The 19,675-nt window shown below is 46.7% G+C and overlaps 2 protein-coding genes and 1 long non-coding RNA gene across 7 annotated transcripts in view; 1 reads left to right on the forward strand and 2 right to left on the reverse strand.

Moving 5' to 3' along the window:
* Nucleotides 1-19,675, reverse strand: part of LOC143143548 (sex-regulated protein janus-A) — a 74,421-nt gene that overhangs the window by 16,745 nt on the left and 38,001 nt on the right. The window lies entirely within an intron of this gene.
* LOC143143545 (arrestin homolog) overlaps nucleotides 4,959-19,675 on the forward strand; it is a 50,873-nt gene continuing 36,156 nt past the window's right edge. For 2 of the 4 annotated variants that reach the window (XM_076304913.1, XM_076304916.1), the window contains exons 1-3: nucleotides 4,959-5,485; nucleotides 13,053-13,494; nucleotides 13,873-14,048. In XM_076304913.1, the coding sequence (XP_076161028.1) occupies nucleotides 13,405-13,494; nucleotides 13,873-14,048 (266 nt within the window). In that variant the 5' untranslated portion in view covers nucleotides 4,959-5,485; nucleotides 13,053-13,404. The remainder of the gene's footprint in view (nucleotides 5,486-13,052; nucleotides 13,495-13,872; nucleotides 14,049-19,675) is intronic. The other 2 variants (XM_076304914.1, XM_076304915.1) reach the window with 2 other exon arrangements.
* LOC143143549 (uncharacterized) lies at nucleotides 5,590-8,559 on the reverse strand. 2 transcript variants are annotated; one of them, XR_012991180.1, is made up of 2 exons: nucleotides 5,943-8,559; nucleotides 5,590-5,723 (listed from the first exon to the last, which is right to left on the reverse strand). It is a non-coding gene; the product is annotated as an uncharacterized LOC143143549 (long non-coding RNA). The 2 variants fall into 2 exon arrangements; XR_012991179.1 differs by having other exon boundaries at nucleotides 5,595-5,723; nucleotides 8,052-8,559.

Genomic DNA, 19,675 nt, shown 5'->3' on the forward strand with positions numbered 1-19,675 from the left:
GCAGCCTCGCTCAGACCTTGCAACAATAAAGTCTAGTCGAGCATCGAATTATATCGTGGCAATTTCTGATACGAACGCGAGAACCGTTCTGGGTCGATCGTCGGGATTAAACGCAGGAAAGGTACCGGTAGGGTTTCGCGGATCGAGTTGGTTACACGTATCGAACTCAACGAGCTGGACTAAACGGCCGAATTTAATTTACTTCGAGTTCCTTTAACGAAGCCTTCGGTTTTAATCGAAACTTCTAATTGGTCGTATTTCATCGTGTACCTTCTTCCTCGATACTCGCCGAAATGCAAGGAACCTCGACTGTGTATCGTCTAGTCGAGATCGAACGGTTTTCAATTTACTTAAGCAAACGCGGATTAACAAGTCAACGAATTATCCTCGTCGTTCTCGTTTCGCTCCGTTCCAATTATTTCCCTCGAACCGAGACAGACGTATCTATCGTTCGACTTGCAAATTCATCGAATTAACCGTACACTTTTCGTAGCGTATCGCGGAAATCGTTGGTCGCGTTACGGTGCATCATCGGTGATACGCGTGAAAATCTCTTCGTATCCTCCGAGCTCTCGATCCTCGTTTTCCCCCCGATAAAGTATAATTAATCGTTGCAGCGTTAATCGCGTGTTCGTAAATGGGCCGGAATTAACGCGCCTCCTTCGAATCCAAGGCAAGGATCTTGTCGCTTCGAGAGCTCACAGTCTCGCGATAAGCTCGCGTCAATCAAAACGCGCTTATCGCGTGTAACAATACCCGGCATCGACGTTCGTTTCAAAATGATTTGATCAGCATCCGTCATCGTCGTCTACCGGATTAATCGTAAATCGAGATATCGGAGCGAGTTCGAGCAGATGTTTCGAGTCGGTCCGTTGAACAACGAAGACGTCGGTTCGTTCACCTGCTCGATCTCGAATCTTATTAACATTCGTCCCGCCATCCGGACACTTCGCTGGTACACCGACTTCCCGCTGCCTCGCTCGCGATTGTAAATATGAGTCACGTAATCGAATCAATCGTATCGTTCCTTCTGCCAATAGTTATGCGAATAATTGAATTGAACTTTGCTCGTTTTGGCAGCGCACGGTAACGTGATTAGTTAAGTAACTGCACAATGAATACGTTAAATCCCGTTTATACCGCTAACGATCGTTCGTCGGTTACGCGAATAATTTAGATTCCTCGACAACGCATTCGTCGATTCTTTCATTCGTTCTATTCAATTTTTTCCCGGACGTGTAAAATAGTTTTCTAAAAAATTGCTACCACGATCGTTGATCGTAGAAATCAATTCGAACGATCGATTTCGACTCGGTTGGCTCACCGTCGCGCAAAAATCGATCCCACGGTTCTTTTGTCCCTAGACGATCGTTACGAATATTACCATCTGCTCGACCATTATATCTATCGTTCGATCGTATCTTATTGGCTCCTATTTATTCCGTTATGCAAACAAGACGAATCGTAATATCAACGAAACCGTGCCCGGTGTTCGCAACGCGCTACGTATACGTATAAAAACTTTTTACACGGTATAATAAGGACATTGTTATTCTTATTATTGCGTCGCTAATCTTTCTTTCTAACCCCACGCTGTCCTGTTTTGCACTTCTATACCATCTTCCGCGCCCATTATGCGACGACCTTTGATCATGCTCTTGTTCACTTACGCTCTCCGGGGTTGATGAATTATGCATGCCGCGAGTCGATCAAGCTTTTCACTGTCCCCGACGCGGTACCGTGGAATTCTCGTTTCGCCATCAAATCGAAAACGAGCCGTGGATATCGCTCGCGCGATCGTTTACAGGACTCGTAGCTCGGTTTCCGGAAACCGTGACGCTCGATCGATTTAACCCTTTGCGCTCGAAGCTTCCCCGCTACCAGAAACTACCACCCCGATGAGATCCTTCGAATCGTGGAATTAATTTAAAACGGAGCATTTTCGTTTCAACGTTTCGCATACATACGTTTACATTTTACAAGAAACGAGTAATTGAAATTTAATTGACATTCCAAACCACGATGGTTCTCCCAATCGGAGTAAGTACACCGAATTGAGTGGCGATCGAGGAGGATCGCCTCTCGAGTGGAAAGGGTTAAGTCGTAAGATTCATCCGGTATGGAATATTTTTATATACCTCGCGTACACGCGTTTACACTCTACAAGAACGTAATATTTCAATTCCAATTTGAATTTCAAACAATGAAGTTTTCCCGGATCGAAAATAATAGTACAGTGAATTAGGTGGTGAGCGAGGATCTCCTCTCGGGTCCAAAGAGTTAACCGTGGAACGAACTCTAGATCTTCGGTGCGTTCGCTCTCTTCACATTGAGTGACTCTGGAAACTAGCACGAGTCATACTCGAGAGCAAAGAAATCGCGAATCGATTTACGATCCACATCTCTTGTGAATCTTGAGTTCGGATCGAACATTTTCGTTTCAACATTTCGTATACGTTTGTTGATCTCCGTACAAGTCTCTCGTCTTATCGCGTCTTTTGAACTCTCCTCTCTTGTCACGTCTTTACTCATACCCATACTCGTACATACTGTTTCCAAAACGCTCCTATCGCATTCTATCTACCCGCGCGCATTCGTTCTCTTTCATTCCAATCCTCAATCCCTCCCACTTCAGACATTTGGTCACGTTCGTCTTTACCGAACACTCTTCATCTTCTTCTAACCACACGCATCTCCTTTCGTTCTCGTGCATTTCCAAGAAATCTAACGCCAGATCGGTGCCAAGTGTTCACCTGAACGTAGATTCATTCATACGCAATGTATCTTTTAGGCCTGTAATCGAAGCAGGCCCAAGTGGGCACGGAGAATCCGATACCACGCGTATGTTTACATCTTACGAGAAAGTAGCGATTCAATTTTAATTTCAATCCCAAACCGCGATGGTTTTTCGAATTGGAGAAAGTACACCGAGTTGAGTGGCGATCGAGGATTAATCGCGGACCAACGACAAGCGTCGTTTCTCCGTCAGCGAATTTTACGCGTAATTGTTGCTTCGAAAACCTCGTCGTTTTGCTTTTCGCGCGTAACCGCCCCTTCGTTCGGCGAAGATAAAAGCGAGGATACATCGTAGGGATAGGCCCACTCGTTGGATCGAATTCGCGGATTCGTTCGAGCCCCTTTCTCTTTAAGTGGAACCACTCGATAGATTACACCCAGATAAAAAGCAAGACCGTGGGCAAACAACGGTCCCTGGTATTTCGGGGTTAAAGGGAATCGATAATTAACAACGGTAGCATCGGTAGCGAGGGTGAATAGAGGCGAGCTGCTACGAGCCTGGGAAAAAGAGCTAATCGACTTCGCGCGATAGTCCCGGTTCGTCGAAACGACGACATCGTTTCCACGCACGTGACCTCGAACTTTCCGAGCGTCACGTCAGCCTGGAAATCTCCAGAGGACAATGCCGACTCCTGCGGGCCAGCCATTGAAATCGCGAACTTCCAGTGAATTTTTCAAGGTGTTGTCACAGGTCTGTATCCGATCGCGAAACGAAAATATTGTAGTTTCAAGTCGTTTCACCCGCGCTATTTAACTCACGATTCGCGTAAGTAAATATTAAGATTAACTCGGCGTACGCAACATCGTAGGCTGATATCGACATCTGGCACTTTTAAGATCATTGTTGCGTTCGTTCCAACAGTAAACATACGCGTGGTATCGGATTCTCCGTGTCTACTTGGGCCTGATCGACTGCAGGTCTAAAAGATACATTGCGTGCGAATGAAGTTCAGGTGAACACTTGGCACCGATCAGTCGATATCAACTCGACTTGTTCCCTACTCTGTAGAAATGGGAGGTAATCGTCAAAAGTTACCGTTTAGCGAACATTTCTGCGAAGAGTTACCGTTTTAGCGAAAGTCTCCGTGGAGAGTTACCGTTTACCGAATATCTCCGTAGAGAATATACTAACGTAATGTTGGAATGAATGCAACAATGATTCTAAGAGTGCTAGATGGCAATAGCGAATGGTCGATGTCGGTTTCTTCGGACTTTGTATTCTCATATGTACAAAAACTATACTACTGGTTACGCGAGATTTCTGCATATTATAATAAACATATTACAATCTGAACTCTACAACACGTAATTATTAGGTAAGAGTACGCGACGGTTGACGAACAGCGATCTAGACTCAAGTAAGCTGGCAGGATGAACGAATCTTTATTCGACCAACGATGGTTTATGTACATGTTTTTTGATTATCGATGATCCTGGTGTTTGGGTTCCGTGTGATCTAATCGGAGTGCTCGATGGTCGTCACAGTGTCGTCGCTGCTCGTCGAGCCGAAAGTGTCTCGTTGTTGTTTCCCACGACCGTTGCACCGTCGAAGATCGATCGAATTCCACGTTCATCGTGTACGTTAAATAGAAGAAAGATTCGTAACGGTGAAGCGATACTATTTTATCCAACCGTCTCTTCCATTCAAAGCGTACGTTGTTACAAGCGAGTGTACAGCTGGAAAAATGATGCTTCTCGAAAGTGGGTCACGGCTTATAGAAGTTTGGGAAACCCCAAGAACTTACGGATCATCGTAACCGGTCGTACTTCCACTTCTTTTTATTTCTTTCGAATCGAATCCTCCGTGTCCACTCTCCCGGACGTTATCTCCGTACAACGAAAACATCGTTCGCGTTCGCTCGAAATATTTCCAATCGCTCAAGGCCGCTAACCCGATTCCCTACCGGAAAAATTCGATAGCCCGGAGGCTATCGCGATATTTGTCGCGTACGCTACGTAACACGAAAAACTCGTCCAAGTTGGTGCGTGCGGTGGTCCACGGTGGTCCGTTTCCGTACGATCGCGAAACGTTTCTTCGTACGCGAGAAATTCGCGCCTCCAGCGTCGAGGAGCCCAGGAACGGGACGTTTCGCGAGCAGGAGGCGCCCCGACGCCTGCGTCGGATGGCTCAGTAGTCGGCGAGCCGTGCTGGACGACGGACGTCGGGCACACCGTCGAGTCTTACCACTTGTTCGCGATCCTAAACGCGTTCCGAGCGACGAGAGAACGAACGTCCACCGGTGATACCATCGCGTACGATCGGGTTCTCGAATCGTGCGGGTGAACAGTGTCTCGAAATCGTTCGTATCGTTCGTATCGCGACCAAGTGCCGCGATCCTTCGCGGAGTCCTTCACCGGTGCACGAAGGACGAGTCGACGCGAGTTTCGGAATCGAGTCAAGGTCGAGGTCTTCCGGTCGCTTCGGAGAACGCCACCGCGACTTGGAGAGGATCCGCCCCCGCTTCGACAACGAAGAAACTCTCGATCGTCATCGATCGCGATCTACCTCGTGGAAAGTACTCCGGTATTTCGAGCAGCTGTCTTCCTCGCGAATAATGCTCGGGAAAACTTGTACTCGGACCACTCGTCGAACGTACGAGGCTCTTAGACGCGTTTAGGGAGAACAGCTGTACCTCGTTTCGGTGTACGAGGATCGAGCGATAAAAAAATCGCGTTCGTAGACACGAAGGTACATATCACCGATGGTTGTTAGTATCTTTCGATGGTACGCACGTGTGTCGTGTTCCCCTAATGGAAATCCAGGCTAGATACAAATCCCCGCGCTGTTCCCGCGGCGTTTCCATTATTTAATACGTTGTTCCGTGGAAACTCGACGGAGCTCTCGCGGTTTCTCGAACATCACGGGAAACCACCTGGGCTTCGGGTCCTCCCGCCGACCTGGCTGTCCACGGAGTTGTTCCTTGTATCTGGAATGAATTTTCCATCTCCAAGTACGTACAACATCGAAGAACAGTCGTGCGCTGTGTACTCGACGCACAATTAGTCGGTCAGAGATCCTTTTGATCTAAGACTTAAGAAAGAGATCACGAGACACGATGTCCCGTACGAGAGAAATATAGATCGAATCGCAAGGACTGGTTTACGAAAACGATCTTTTGCCACGTTGTTCCGCAACGTTCGCTTACCTTTCGTTAAGAGTCCTCGTGAACCGAGTAGATAATTCGTGGATCTCGAAGCTTACGCGAGCTACGCTCACTATTCAAATTGGAGCGAGTAGTTTCCATAGGTGTTCCACGCAGCCGGACGCTGGTAAATATCCCGCGATTGTTTATTGGCTCTCGCGAGGCTCTCGCGAATTCGAAACGTCCGTTAGGTTCTTCGCGACGAAGGTCGATAAATATGTAGGAAACGAGCGATCCCTCGAGCCCGAAACGTTGCGTTGTTTATCTACAGGCATGTCCGTGGTTCTCGAGTATGTACGATCGCTCGACCCGTGCAAACGAGAAAAGAAGACTTCGCTCGTATGCAAAGTGGTTGGGCGTTGTACATCGATAACCTCGGCGTTTCAGCGACGTCACTGTCGCAACAGGAAGCGTCCTCTCGTTTCTCATTCGAAATGACTCGCTGCTCATGCAACATGGATGAACTACTCGAAGACCAGCTTATGAAATTCCGAGACGCACCGAAAACTACGGGAGTCGTGACGCCGGACTTTATTTCGACCAAGGGTCGCCGAGCTTCCCGAGATGAATTTATCGGGAGGACGATAAGGCGTATCGGCTTAGCCCGCGATTTCGTACGCGAGTACACGCGCGACGCGTGACCGAGAATTAATTCGCAATTAATTACGGGTCACCGGAACATTTCTCTCGGTTGCACGTCTCTCGAACCGCGGCGAGCGCGAAGCATCCAAAAATTGCGCGAGTACGAATCACGCCGCGGGAATTTCGGCTATTTATCACCGACCGATATTCCTATCCCTGTCGCGTTTCATCTTGTTGGCCCATTAATCAGACCTTACCGCGTAACAAATGTTCGTAAGATTTACGTTTAATAAAAATTTCCACGAAAGCTACGAGGTTGCAGAGTGCACCGGTAAATTTCCCGGATGGAATTCGGTATCCGTACGGTGCAATAATAACAACGCGGGCGGAAAAAGTACGCGTAGTCGTGGATGCGATGATGGAACGGAAAAAATAAAATAAATAAAAAAAAAAAAAAAAAAACAAAATAAAAAAGAAAGAAAAAACAAACGATCCGTGCCCGGTAAAAGCAAAGTTCTTTAAATTTTACAAAATTATGAAATCCCACGCCAGAACGGATTAACCGATGAACGTTTCACCGCAACTGGAATTTATTTCCACCCACGGATATCCCTGTTGTACGCGATGGAACACGTCCGGTCAGCTTCGATGTTAAATCCGCGCGTAAACTCGATCGTTCGAATCGTCGCGGGCCCATTGGTCGCGCATTATCATGGAACGACGCGTGCACGTAAGGACAACGAGAACTGGAAAAGACGATCGGTTGGTGTACCATTGCTCGTGAAATTGGCACAAGGACGAAAAATTTGTTTTCGCAACCGATCAATTGTCGCGCGGCATACTGCTCGTCCTCGTTGATCTAGAGCTCGAACTTTCCGTATTTCTACCCGATAGATGGTTCCCGGTTGTACAAGGAGGGAGAAGATAAGCATCGAAGTAGGTTCGATAAAAGAACACCGTACGCCGTGCTTCTTTCGTAAGGGCAGCCAGCTCGTTAAGCGAGACCATCGAGAGTCTCGAGTAGCCGGAGTCGCGAACAAGGGAAAACATGGAAAGTTTCACGAGAAGGAAACAAGAACCGAAGGCGGTCGAAGCAAACGCGATTTAAAGAATACACCCTAATAACTAGCCAATTACCGGAGATTTCGCAGTATCGCGAGGACCCGGATACAATTATCGTAGTTTGCCCCGTGCACGATCACCGCGGAACTCGCAAAACGGAATCGAAGTCGATCGGTGCTCGAACAGTCGAGAAATCTGTTGCACCGTGATCGTAGCTTTATTACTCGACCGGTCGAGAGGGTTTCGTGGAAGACAGGTCGGATAATTAACAGACCATGTGTCCCAGAAACGGGTTTACCTCGCGATCGATTAATCAAGATATGCTTTGGTATCGGATTACAGACTATGGTGTTACGCGCAAAGAACAATGCAGCAACCGTTCGTAAATAGCCGAGCCTACCGACGAGCTTGTGCAACGTTGTTGGCGATCAAAGGACACACGGCACGTGGTACTTTCGATCTACGTACGACTTCTCTGCGTCGTGAAAAGAAAATCCATCCGACTGCTATCCTGCCGCGTGTTATCTTGCGTTGCTCGTCTCCTACGTCGAAAGAATCCCGCTCGTGCAGGGAACTCTCTCGCTGGGAGGTAATCGCGTTCACGGTTGTCTTCGTTCTTCGTCTCGCTTCGCGTTCCATCCCAGACATGTCAATGCGACAAGTTCTTCAACGAAACAGACATCCAGTTTACGCATGAACGATCCAGCTCGTAAAAGAACCGAGACCCTGGTACGCCCCCTCGGTTCGCTCGAAAATTTCGACGTCTCGTGCAACGTGACCGGCACACTGTCCGAACGAAAATAGATTTCACGATGTAATTGCACGCTCCGAAACCGAGATACGTATTTTCTTATTCTCGAGATAATTTTCTCGTCCTCGATCGACAGGCTTTCGGGACCATCGAGGCCTAGAAACCATTTTGGTACTTTCTACGATCGACTAACGTACTTCGTTAGCGAGCAAGAATCGAGAGGGGAAAAAAATAACAAGCTCGGAGAAAGAGATTCGTGGATTTGTAAAAACTGGGTTAAACCACCGGCGGAATATTCTTCGTACTCGTTGATATCTACGATTCGAGCTCGCTCGAATTACTCGAAAATCCATGACTCGGTTCTCACGAGTCACGCGACAACCATTTTAAAGATATTGGGCTTACAATATTTTTAGACCTTCGAACGCGTTCGTTCGGATTGCTCGCTACTCGCTTATCGTTCGGATTGGTCGCTACTCGCTTATCGTTTGTAGGAGAGATCGGCACGGAGTTAAGGGGAACGTGAACACCACGAGTAAGACACCGTCGCGTAAATTTATGCCCGGTCACAGACCTTACCGACGTCCGACTAAAACGTCTGACCCAATACGAACCGCAACTCCTTCGAGAACTGATCTCCTTTTCTCCTTGGAATAACGACACGGATCAAACCCACAGAAGGTTCGAACTATCGCGATCTGTATTCCAAACGTTGTAATAAGTTGTTCGGTAAGTTTTATCGTTCGATAAGAAACGGACCTATCACGTTCCGTTGTTTTATTTTTCTAAACACGGTACTGTTCGACAAACGCGTGCAAAGTTTCGCGTAGACCCTTCGACTCGTTCGTATATTTATAATTACTTGAAGTTGAAGCGTCACGGTATTGGTTTACAATGGAAAAACGACGAAACTTATTTAACAACACAGTACTTATCGATTCAGGCCGATTTGGAGCGGGTTGGTACAACTTGAAAAAAGAATATAAAATTCGTAAATTTTAGTAGAGATCGCTGCATCAATTGTATCACGAAGAATACTAATTATACGTTCGTTGATAATTGTAAGCGTTCGTGTGTATATTTCGAATATTGTTCTTGGTTTCCTTTTCACGACACCTTGAACTCTACGTTACCTCGCAGCTTCTTTCAATTTTCTCGAAATTTTCGCGCGCGTTGGTCCGTTTTCAAATCGTCGAACGTCCCGACGACGGTTCATCGCTTGGCAATGTTCGATCGAACGGAGCCAAACTCAGGTACCGACGACAATTAAATCGGTGAAACCGCGACCGTCGATTTCCGCGGTGGCCGCGTAGATTGCAGCCCTTTCTCTCTCTCTCCTAGAGGAGAAAATTCGTCGTCGACTACAACGCGACTGTTTGTTCCCAAATTGTCGATCCTACTATCAAAACGAACATTTCGTTCTCACCTATCCCTTCTTTCAATTTTTCAGTTCAAAATTCTCGAAATCGCTCAGCTCGCGAGTCAATCGCGATGAATTCGCGCAAGATACGTGAATATCTGCTCAACTATTTTATACACACGACTCTGTACATTTTTTTTATATTCTACACATTTTGTCGTCGAATGCTTGTTATTTAGCTCGTTAAATTCGCGTTAATGCCTACCGGCCGAATGGCAAAATAAATCATCGGGTTGTGTGCGAAAAGGTTGGATAGCTTTGTAAATTTACAAATAAAAGGAAACAATCGAGTACGTTACGTCGAAGCAACCGATCAACCTGTACCTTCTGTATCTTTAAACGTGATCCTCGATACGAAATTCGATACGTGTTCGCGAGAGAGTGACAATTAAAGTGTTCGAGTAGTCTCGCGAACGTTCGACATTATCGTCCTTTTTGGCACTCGTGTTACCCCGCTGCTCGTATAAAACGATTAATTCCAATTTCTAGTCGTTCGCCGGACTTCCAAAACCGGGGAACGTATCTCTGGGAACTAAAAATATTTGTCGATTCGCGTTATTGACCGTTGACGGTGGTACGGGTCGAGTCCGGAGGCGATGTGCCCGGGCAACACGAATTTCAACGCGAAAAATTCCTCTCGAGACGAATAATTTCTCTAATTAACGCGACTTCGGATTGGCTTTCGCGACATCGACGTTAAATCATCTTGCTGGTCTTTTTGCGATCGCTGCGCGAATATTCTCGTCTTCGATCTCGTGTTGCATTCGGCCGAGGACGATGTCATACCTCTGAATTTGTCGAGGTGGGTTCGAGGTGGTAGTTGCGATCGAAGAAGTTGGAAAAATGACGGTCGAAGGACCGATTCGTTGCAATCTCGATCATCGTGGATGATTTTCGAACATCGTCGAGAACCAGTTCTCTCGAACGATGAAAATCACAATGAAAAATCGGCGAATCGGGACCGTTTCCTCGTCGTGGCAACAAGTGACGATATGGAAGTGACTCTACTCGCAATCCCTGATCGTACGTTTCGCGATCGATGTAGAAAAGCGGTCGACCTAACGCGTCTTTTCGTTCGTTACAAAAAAAAAAATAGAAACGGATATGAAATGTTTCCGATCCTCGAAAAATTTCGTTCGACGTAACTCGGATCGTTCGACGATAAGCGACCCATGGAAACGACGTTTTTCGATGGCTTAACGTGATAAATTATAGCGACAACGACTCGATCCGTCTAGACGTTGGAAAAGAAAAGAAAGAAAATGTAACGCAAAAGGACCGCGAGAAGTTCCCCGAGCTACGTTCAACTTTACGACCGGTCTGGAGCCTATCGGAGCGTGACGAAATTCACAATGGATCACTCGCTACGATTGTCGCGGAATTCGACGTAACGTCGAGCGGAAAATGTTCTCGAGATATTTACGAGACGGCTCGTGCACAAATCGAGACCAACGTGCGCCAACACCGCCTACATTAACGCTCTGGAACGACTCCGAAACTGACTCACTAGTACACCTTAGTACAACGACTCCTAATAATCTCGAACGATCCTCGTGGCTGTGTTCGTTTCTCGTATCGAAGTCTGCTTAGATTTTCCACCGTGTTCGAAATAAGTCCAACGAGAACCCGAAGAATTTTGTCTCGTTTCGTTTCATATCGATGCTCGTGGCTCTTAGAGCTTGCGAGGAAGAATTATTTGAAAAAATCTGTCTCACCGGTTCATCGTCTCGAACTTTGCGCGTTATCTTCGGTTTATAATAAACGACGAAGGTGACACGCCGCGGAGTATATTCCGTAAAATTTCTTTTCAAGTCGCGCGACAGACTGTCGCATTAGTCATCGTTCTCCGGAGAAAGGACACGGGCAACGCGTCGACGAGTACGTCGCTTTTTGCGGATACTCTTCACATTTTTTCCGTTTCTTTTTTCGTCGAATCGTAACGCCTCTAGACGCCACGTCGCGCTCTTTTCCGTCAACCGCCGACGAATCTTCGTCGACACGATTTCCGAAGAACCTTTTCAACACGGATTTCTGTCTCTTCTTCTTTCTCCTTTTCGTTTCTTTTTTCATCGAACGCTTCGCGTAAAATTTCAAGCAGCTCGGGCACACGACGCTCGCGTCTCGCTATCGAGAAGCCTTCGAGATCGATACGTAAACGTTTGCACACCGTGGACGACAAGAATGCATCTCGCGTTACCGTAGTCGCTTGTAAAGCGAGACGAGGCATTTCGAAACGGCCGAAAATAAAAGGACAACGATGACGCAATCACGGAACGTCCCCGGAGCTATCGCGACACCGAAGCCGCTTTTCAATTTGAAACGAACGAGGAACGAAACGCGACGAGATAAAAAAAAAAATAATATTTACGCGCGGGGGAAATTTATGATGAAACTTGCTCGGATATTTACCGCGAGCTTTGTCCTGGGTGTTGTCTTTATCCTGTCGTAAGAAGATCATCGTTCGCGACGAATAGCGACAAACCCGATACTTCCGTGTAAAATCGTAACACGGTGCGGGACGTTTGTCGAGAAACGAGTTCACCGTGAGTTCAAACGATATCGCGTTTATCCGATGCAGGGTGGCTCGCTTCCGGGGGATCGAGATTAACGCACAAACGACTTACAGAGGATCTTGTTGCTCGGCCATCGAACCACTTTGACAAACGAGAACCTTCCGACAGCAATCTCCGATTTCCGTACCGACACGCAACAACAGAATTTACTTATTCGGTTACTTATTAGCCGGGCTGTACACTTTGGAATAGGAATAAAAAAATAAATAATACGATAGATAAAACTTCTCGATCTCTAAACGATTCGTTCACGCGAACGTCTTCCCGCTCGTTTTTTCAACGAACGGACAAATAACGATAATAGTGTCTACTTTATTTACCGGATTTAGCTCGCGTTCGTTTCTCGAAATAAAAATTCCGGTTAGAAGGACCCGGTTACAGAGACAAAGAAGAACACGAATAACAAAGAGGCAGACTTCTGTAAATACTCGTAACACCGAAGACAAAAAGTAACTGTACAGAATACACGACACGTTCGTACATCGGGGGTGAATTCTACGCCACTTTTAACGCGACGAAACGAGTCTGGGTATTCTCGTGTTCCGATCAACGTCACTCGATCGTTTACAAACCTTGTCGACTGTTCTTCGATGAAAATTGTAGGAACGTCGGGTACACGAGCGGTCGAGGTAATCTCGAAATTTCACCACCATCGATCAAACCTCGCTCCTTGTGAAATCGTTTCTTTCCACGCGTTCGTTGCATCGACGTTTCTCTTCGATCAGAATCGTACACTCGTCCTCCTCGGATTACCCAATCGATCCAACGGTTCAAACGATCGATTAGTTTCCCGACCACTTGGCCATCGGTGTCCAAAGTGTTCGTACCGCGCGTTTCCTACGCGCCGGCGTACAGAAAGAGAGAACCAACCAGTCAACCTCTCGAAACGAGTAACCAGCGGGCAACAGGTTAGAGAGATCGCGATGGAACAAACGAATCGTTCAAAAATACGCGACTCTCGGTGAACGCGAGGGAAAAGACCGACAGTTTTGCTATCGAAACGTTCGCGAGTGCGAGGCAATTTGTGACCGTAGTGTACGCGTGGTTCACCGGACGACGGAGGAAACGGGAGAGAAGATGGCCGAGGAAGAGAGACACACGGAACCGGAAGCAACGGGAATGCCGTCGGAATCTGGAGAAAGACAAGTCCCGCTCTACCCTATCACGGTACGAGAATACCAAGTTCCAAGAACTCGAGAAATGTTCGAAATCCGGCTACGATGAATTCTCAACGTACGATCGCGCGATTCGATCTTCATTTTCGTCGTCGACGTTCTAATAAAAATATTTCAGCGAGAGGTTTTTTTTTTTCAATTTTATTTCTTCATCGACTCCCTGGTATTTAAATACCAGGGAAGACCCGGGTAGAAGTTTGCGTTACGAAGACGTTGTATTTTACGGTTCGCTAGTTCCATGGTCGGGGAAGATCGTCTCTGTTGGGTACCAGGGATCGAATCTAGCGATCGTACAAGAATTTACTATGTTGCGTCGATCTTCCGTTCGATTATTATGAAAATTCCACCGTCTCGCTTCTGTTCCGTGCAGGTGGAGAAGAAAAAGTGCGGCGACGAAGAGGTGACAGAAGAGACACGCGAGAAGGACGTCGCGAAAGGTAGCAGCGGGAAAGAGATCATCGCGTCGGGAACGGAGAGCCAAGCCCAGAGACAACAGCAGAGCCAATCGGTGCCACAGCTGCAACACGTCGACACGCAAGCCGACAGGTGAGCACGCGATCCTCGTGGTAATCCCTGCTCGTTGAACAATATTATCGACGACGACCCTGCCCGGTAAGGGTCCCGCGGTATTCGAGAACGACCGATTTACGATCGTCTGCCGCGCCTATTTCGAAACCCACGGGAACATCGTTAGACCACTCGTAGCGGATCGGACGAGAAATCGCGGAGAGACACGGATTGGGAATTAGAGAATCTACGCGTTGTTAGACTAATCATTAGAAAACGCGATTCGAATGGTAGTTTCCTATTCGTCCGCTTCCAAAGGGATTGAACGTCGTTTTGTTCGTTGGTCGCGAGATTCTGTTGTAAAGTTCAGATTTATAATATGTAGTTTTATACAGTAGATTATAATATGTAGTTTATTATAATATGCAGGGATCTCGCGTATCTAGAATAGTTTTTGTACATATGAGAATAGAAAGCCCAAAGAAACAAGTATACAGTAGTATGACTTGACGTGAACGATAAAAGTGTCGTGTGGTCTTCGTGACTCTCGACTTGGAACTGAATAGAAAAATCCAAAAGGAAAATAGCCAAACCATTGACGACCCTTCCGCGCCAATATGGAGACAGTCCTTAAAACTGACATCGACCATTCGCTATCGATATCTGCCACTCTTAGGATCATTGTTGCATTCATTCGAACATTACGTTAGTATATTCTCTACGGAGATATTCGGTAAACGGTAACTCTCCACGGAGACTTTCGCTAAAACGGTAACTCTTCACAGAGACGTTCGCTATCGACATCTGGCACTCTTAGGATCATTGTTGCATTCATTCCAACAGATACGATAACTCCTCTTCGATGCGCGTCGACTCTGTAAAACGTGCCGAATCATCGACCACACTTCCGAACACGGTGTTTCTCGTTTCATCCTCGCGAGAGTATCGTTAACGAATGAACGCGGTTCTCTCGTTGAAAATAAATCCAAGCGTCACCTTATCGGGAAAGTATTTACGAGAGTTTTTGGACGGCTCTCGTCTCTCCTGTACAAATTCACTGGTACACTTCTTTAAGAAGTTTCGGAGCGCGTTCGGTACGTTTTCACGAGGTTTTGGTACTATTCACCGTGACTAGGGACAGGGATACGCTTGGTAGTCAGCTGTTTGCGTTAACCGCTCGAGTGTTCGCGACTGGAATCGTGTCGCGAGCAGTGCCCGGAGTGCCGATGACGGATGTATCCGCTTCGAGTATATTCTGCGTGGATGTCTACGCGGATAAGACTCGTGTATGTTCGTCGTGGATGGTGAACCGAACACTTTCGTGGTGGAAAGAAGAATTTTCGATGCGATTAAAATTTTCAAGTCCGAGTATTTCTTAATGGTGACTTTCAAGTGAGTTGTAAATAGGGTTGAGGATAAGATTCGTGTATGTTTGTCGTAGCTGGTGAACCGAACACTTTCATAGTGGAAAGAAGGATTTTCGATGCGATTACAATTTTCACATCCGAGTGTTTCTTAACGGTGACTTCCAAGTGGGTTGTAAATAGGGTTGAGGAGAAAATTCGTGTATGTTTGTCGTGGTTGGTAAACCGAACACTTTCGTGGTGGAAAGAAGGATTTTCGATGCGATTACAATTTTCACATCCAAGTGTTTCTTAATGGTGACTTCCAAGTGGGTTGTAAATAGGGTTCAGGGTAAGATTTGTGTATATTTGTCGTAACTGGCGAACCGAACACTTTCGTGGCGGCAAGGATCTCTGGTGCGATTAAAATTTTCACATTCGAGTGTTTCTTAATGGTGACTTCCAACTGAGCTGTAAATAGGTTTGAGGAGAAGACTCTTGTATGTTTATCGTAGCTGGTGAACCGAATATTTTTGTAGTGGCAAGGATCTCCGTTGCGATTAAAATTTTCACATCCGAGTGTTTCTTAACAGTGACTTCCAACTGGACTGTAAATAGGTTTGAGGATAAAATTTGTGTATGTTTGTCGTAACTGGCGAACCGAACACTTTCATGGTGACAAGGATCTCTGATGCGATTAAAATTTTCACACCCGAGTGTTTCTTAACAGTGACTTCCAACTGGACTGTAAATAGGTTTGAGGATAAAATTTGTGTATGTTTGTCGTAACTGGCGAACCGAACACTTTCGTGGTGACAAGGATCTCTGATGCGATTAAAATTTTCACACCCGAGTGTTTCTTAACAGTGACTTCCAAGTGGGTTGTAAATAGGTTTGAAGATAAAATTCGTGTATGTTTGTCGTGGTTGGTAAACCGAACACTTTCATAGTGGAAAGAAGGATCTCCGTTGCGATTAAAATTTTCACATCCAAGTGTTTCTTAACAGTGACTTCCAACCGTGTCGTAAATAAATTTGAGAGAACATACCATTCGAGGGAGTAAAAATGGCGACACGTGCCACGTTTTCGGAATGAATATTCTCGGAGTTAAACGCGACTGCTGAATCGCGCGTCGGAAACGTCGCGGAGGATTCATCGAAGATTTACGAGTCGCGGGAACGAGTTGGACACGATGATCAACCATCTCCGAATAAAGCGAACGCGAGATGAGAAATCGAGATACGGTCGTGAGACTGTGTCGCGGTCGGTGAAACGCTTCGATATTAAAGAAGAACGCGACTCACGAACAATGAAACGACTTTGTAAAATCGAAAGCTCGGCGGAGGCCAAGCGGCAATCGTCGCGGGCATCGGTGACTCGGTGGAAAATCGTCGAGCGAATACGCAAATTCAATAACGCCCGGCTCGCAATTCCATTAACACACAATTTCCGCGCGAAAACCCCGCAAAGGGCTCTCCGCGTGGCGTGCGACGAATCCGAAAAGGAATTACGGGAATGAAATCCTCTCTCCTTTCCGCGACTCCTCGTTTCGCGTACCCACGGCGAAAAAACATCGCCGAGAAGAAGGAGAGCGGAGCTTTCAAAGAAAATTCGCGGACCGTAGCCAGACTACGGGACAATTTACCGTAAATGGAGAAACGCGAATGCAGAGAACCGTCCGTCGTGGATAGATTCGACGCGATAAGCCACGAAAAAGATCCGCGAGCCCAGCTCGAAATTGCCAAACGAACGACACCCCTTTCGTGAGACTGCCTGTTAAAGGAGTATCCCGTTCCTTGACCTTTTGCACGGCTTGGAACCTTACCGCGTCGATGGGACGTATCCTTCGGATAAGTGTAGAAACGAACCCAGTGAAACGATGGAACGAAAGTGGACGAGCAAAATGATCGATACGTTCTCGAGTCACTGCGTTGCCTTCGATTAATAATTAAAATTGTACTCTTAAAGTTACTTCTTCTCTCTCTTAACGTAAACACTGAAATTGTACAATAGTTTCGATCGTTTGGTACATTTTGGGATACCCATTTGCACGGTTTTGGGAGTTTGTCGGTTCCTCTGTAACCCTGTGCGACTCCAATGTCTGTGTAAGTCCAATTTTCTACTACTTCGCGATACTATAACCAGTATGGATACGCTCGTTTTCACGAAAATTCGGCCTTCGATTTGTCAATGTCTCGTTACGTAACTTTACGACAAAAGCCAAAAGTAATGTGGGTTACAGAGGTTCCGAAGGTTTATAGCTCCGATACAGTCCGCACGGGAAGCATCGTTCCCGGCGATGGTAGAGGTAATTGATTTCGGTTGGCCAAATATCAAGATCAGCTTTCAGGTCCGCGAGATACTGAAACGTTCAACCTGGTCTACTTAACGCCGATCGCCTTAGGTAACCGAACGACCTCGACTGTAACTTTATCCGTGACCCGGGGAACCAGCTTCGCGGATTCAAATTTCCCATTGCTATATTTGCTCACCGATAATGATCACCAGGGTGGTCCGCACGGCAATGGTATTACCCCGAGAAACAAAGGTCCTGCGGACCAAGTAAAACGGATAGCTCTCGCGGTTAATGTTAGAGGTTATCAATGGTCGTTGGAGAGAAAATCACTGGAAACCTTATTTATCGCCCACGGATTCGATCACGGACGAATCCTACGCCTCGGTACGGCCCCCGCTACCGCTCTCGACTGCCTAATTAATCGGATTAATTGATTTGCGGTTAGTTCGTGCGCATCGACGTTCGGTACCGCGTCCTGTTGGACATCGGTCCGTGGACACGATGGATCGAACTCGAAAGATAAACTTCGCGACGATCAGAACCGATACGGACAATGGTACACCAAAGATTCCAACGTACGTGTAATTAACCGGAGAACCGTGTCGAAAGGGGATGATTCGCGAATATTCGATATCGAAACCTCGAGCACTCCTCGATCAAGGTTAATCGCGTCGACTGATTTTCACGGTCGTTGGCTGGCCAGAATACTGGGCCCACTTTCATCGTGAAGCGTACGCGTGACTTCGCGTGAGCTCGTACTCGGTGAGATCGACTCGACGAGGAAAACCAGATCCGGTGGACTGGAAGGACACGAATCACCCGACGTACCTTTTCTCTACTAATTCTCGCGCGCATCGTTATCGATCCGTTCGTTTGAAACTCGAGCACCCTTTGCGCGTTAGATTCGCCGCCGTTTGAAACCGAAACGCGCAGCGAGAGATTAATTTCGGGTAGAATGGACGAAGCGGAAAATGAGTGTCGCGCGTAAAGTTCAACGTAATTTTCATCGGTACAGAGGTTTGCGTTTATCGTCACGTCGATCGGGAGATCGCGAATAGAAATTATCTACCCTCTAGTAGCCACCGAGCACTTTGACCGAGAATAACTAGTTTTCTGGATCTGGGTATATTTTAGTGAATAGTGAAAGACTGTCCGTGAATGGTAGAGAAAAGACACTGCTATTGAGAAAACGTTCTTTCAAAGAACTCCAAGTCTTCGGATCGGGTATATCCAGAACGTACGGAATTCGTGTCTACGATACAATGGGAATACCTAAGGAAATACAGGGATATCGAAGAAGAGAGAGTTCCGCGCATACCGCTGATGGGTATCCAAGTGTGTGCCTTTAACCCCGTTGATCCGTAGATCTCGGACCGAGAATACCTACTTTCCAACAGTCATCTCTACCAATTAATTATCTACTACCTAGCAGCCACTTCTACCAAGCACTTTGACCGGGAATAACTAATTCTCTGGATCTAGGTATATTTTAGTGAATAGTGAAAGACTATCCGTGAACAGTAAAGAAAAGACACTGCTATCGAGAAAACGTTCTTTCAAAGAACTCGTACGCTCCCAGGTCTTCAGATCGAGTACATCCCGAACGTACTGAACTCGCGTCTACGATACAATGGGAATACCAAAGAAAAAACAAAGATATCGAAGAAGGGAGAGTTCCGCGCATGCCACTGATGGGTATCCAAGTGTGTGCCTTTAACCCCGTTGATCCGTAGATCTCGAACCGAGAATACCTACTTTCCAACAGCCATCGTTCTCGAGGTGACTTCGACAAACTTTTCCCCGCGTTGGTATCATCGAAGACATAGGAGTGTTCGGTGTGTCGACAGTTCGAAGTACGCGTTCGTTGTCGGGTGACTTTTACCGCTAGAGTCGAACGGGACTCCATCGGGACTAAGACCCGGATCAATGGGACGACGTGGCGACGAAAGATGTGCCGCGATAAATCTCGAGGGTCGAGGGAACGCGTTAAAGTGCATCGTGTTTTTGCCACTCGGTGGCTCCCTGCC

The sequence above is a fragment of the Ptiloglossa arizonensis genome, chromosome 2, assembly GCF_051014685.1.
Source record: "Ptiloglossa arizonensis isolate GNS036 chromosome 2, iyPtiAriz1_principal, whole genome shotgun sequence".
NCBI classification, from domain to species: Eukaryota; Metazoa; Arthropoda; class Insecta; order Hymenoptera; family Colletidae; genus Ptiloglossa; species Ptiloglossa arizonensis.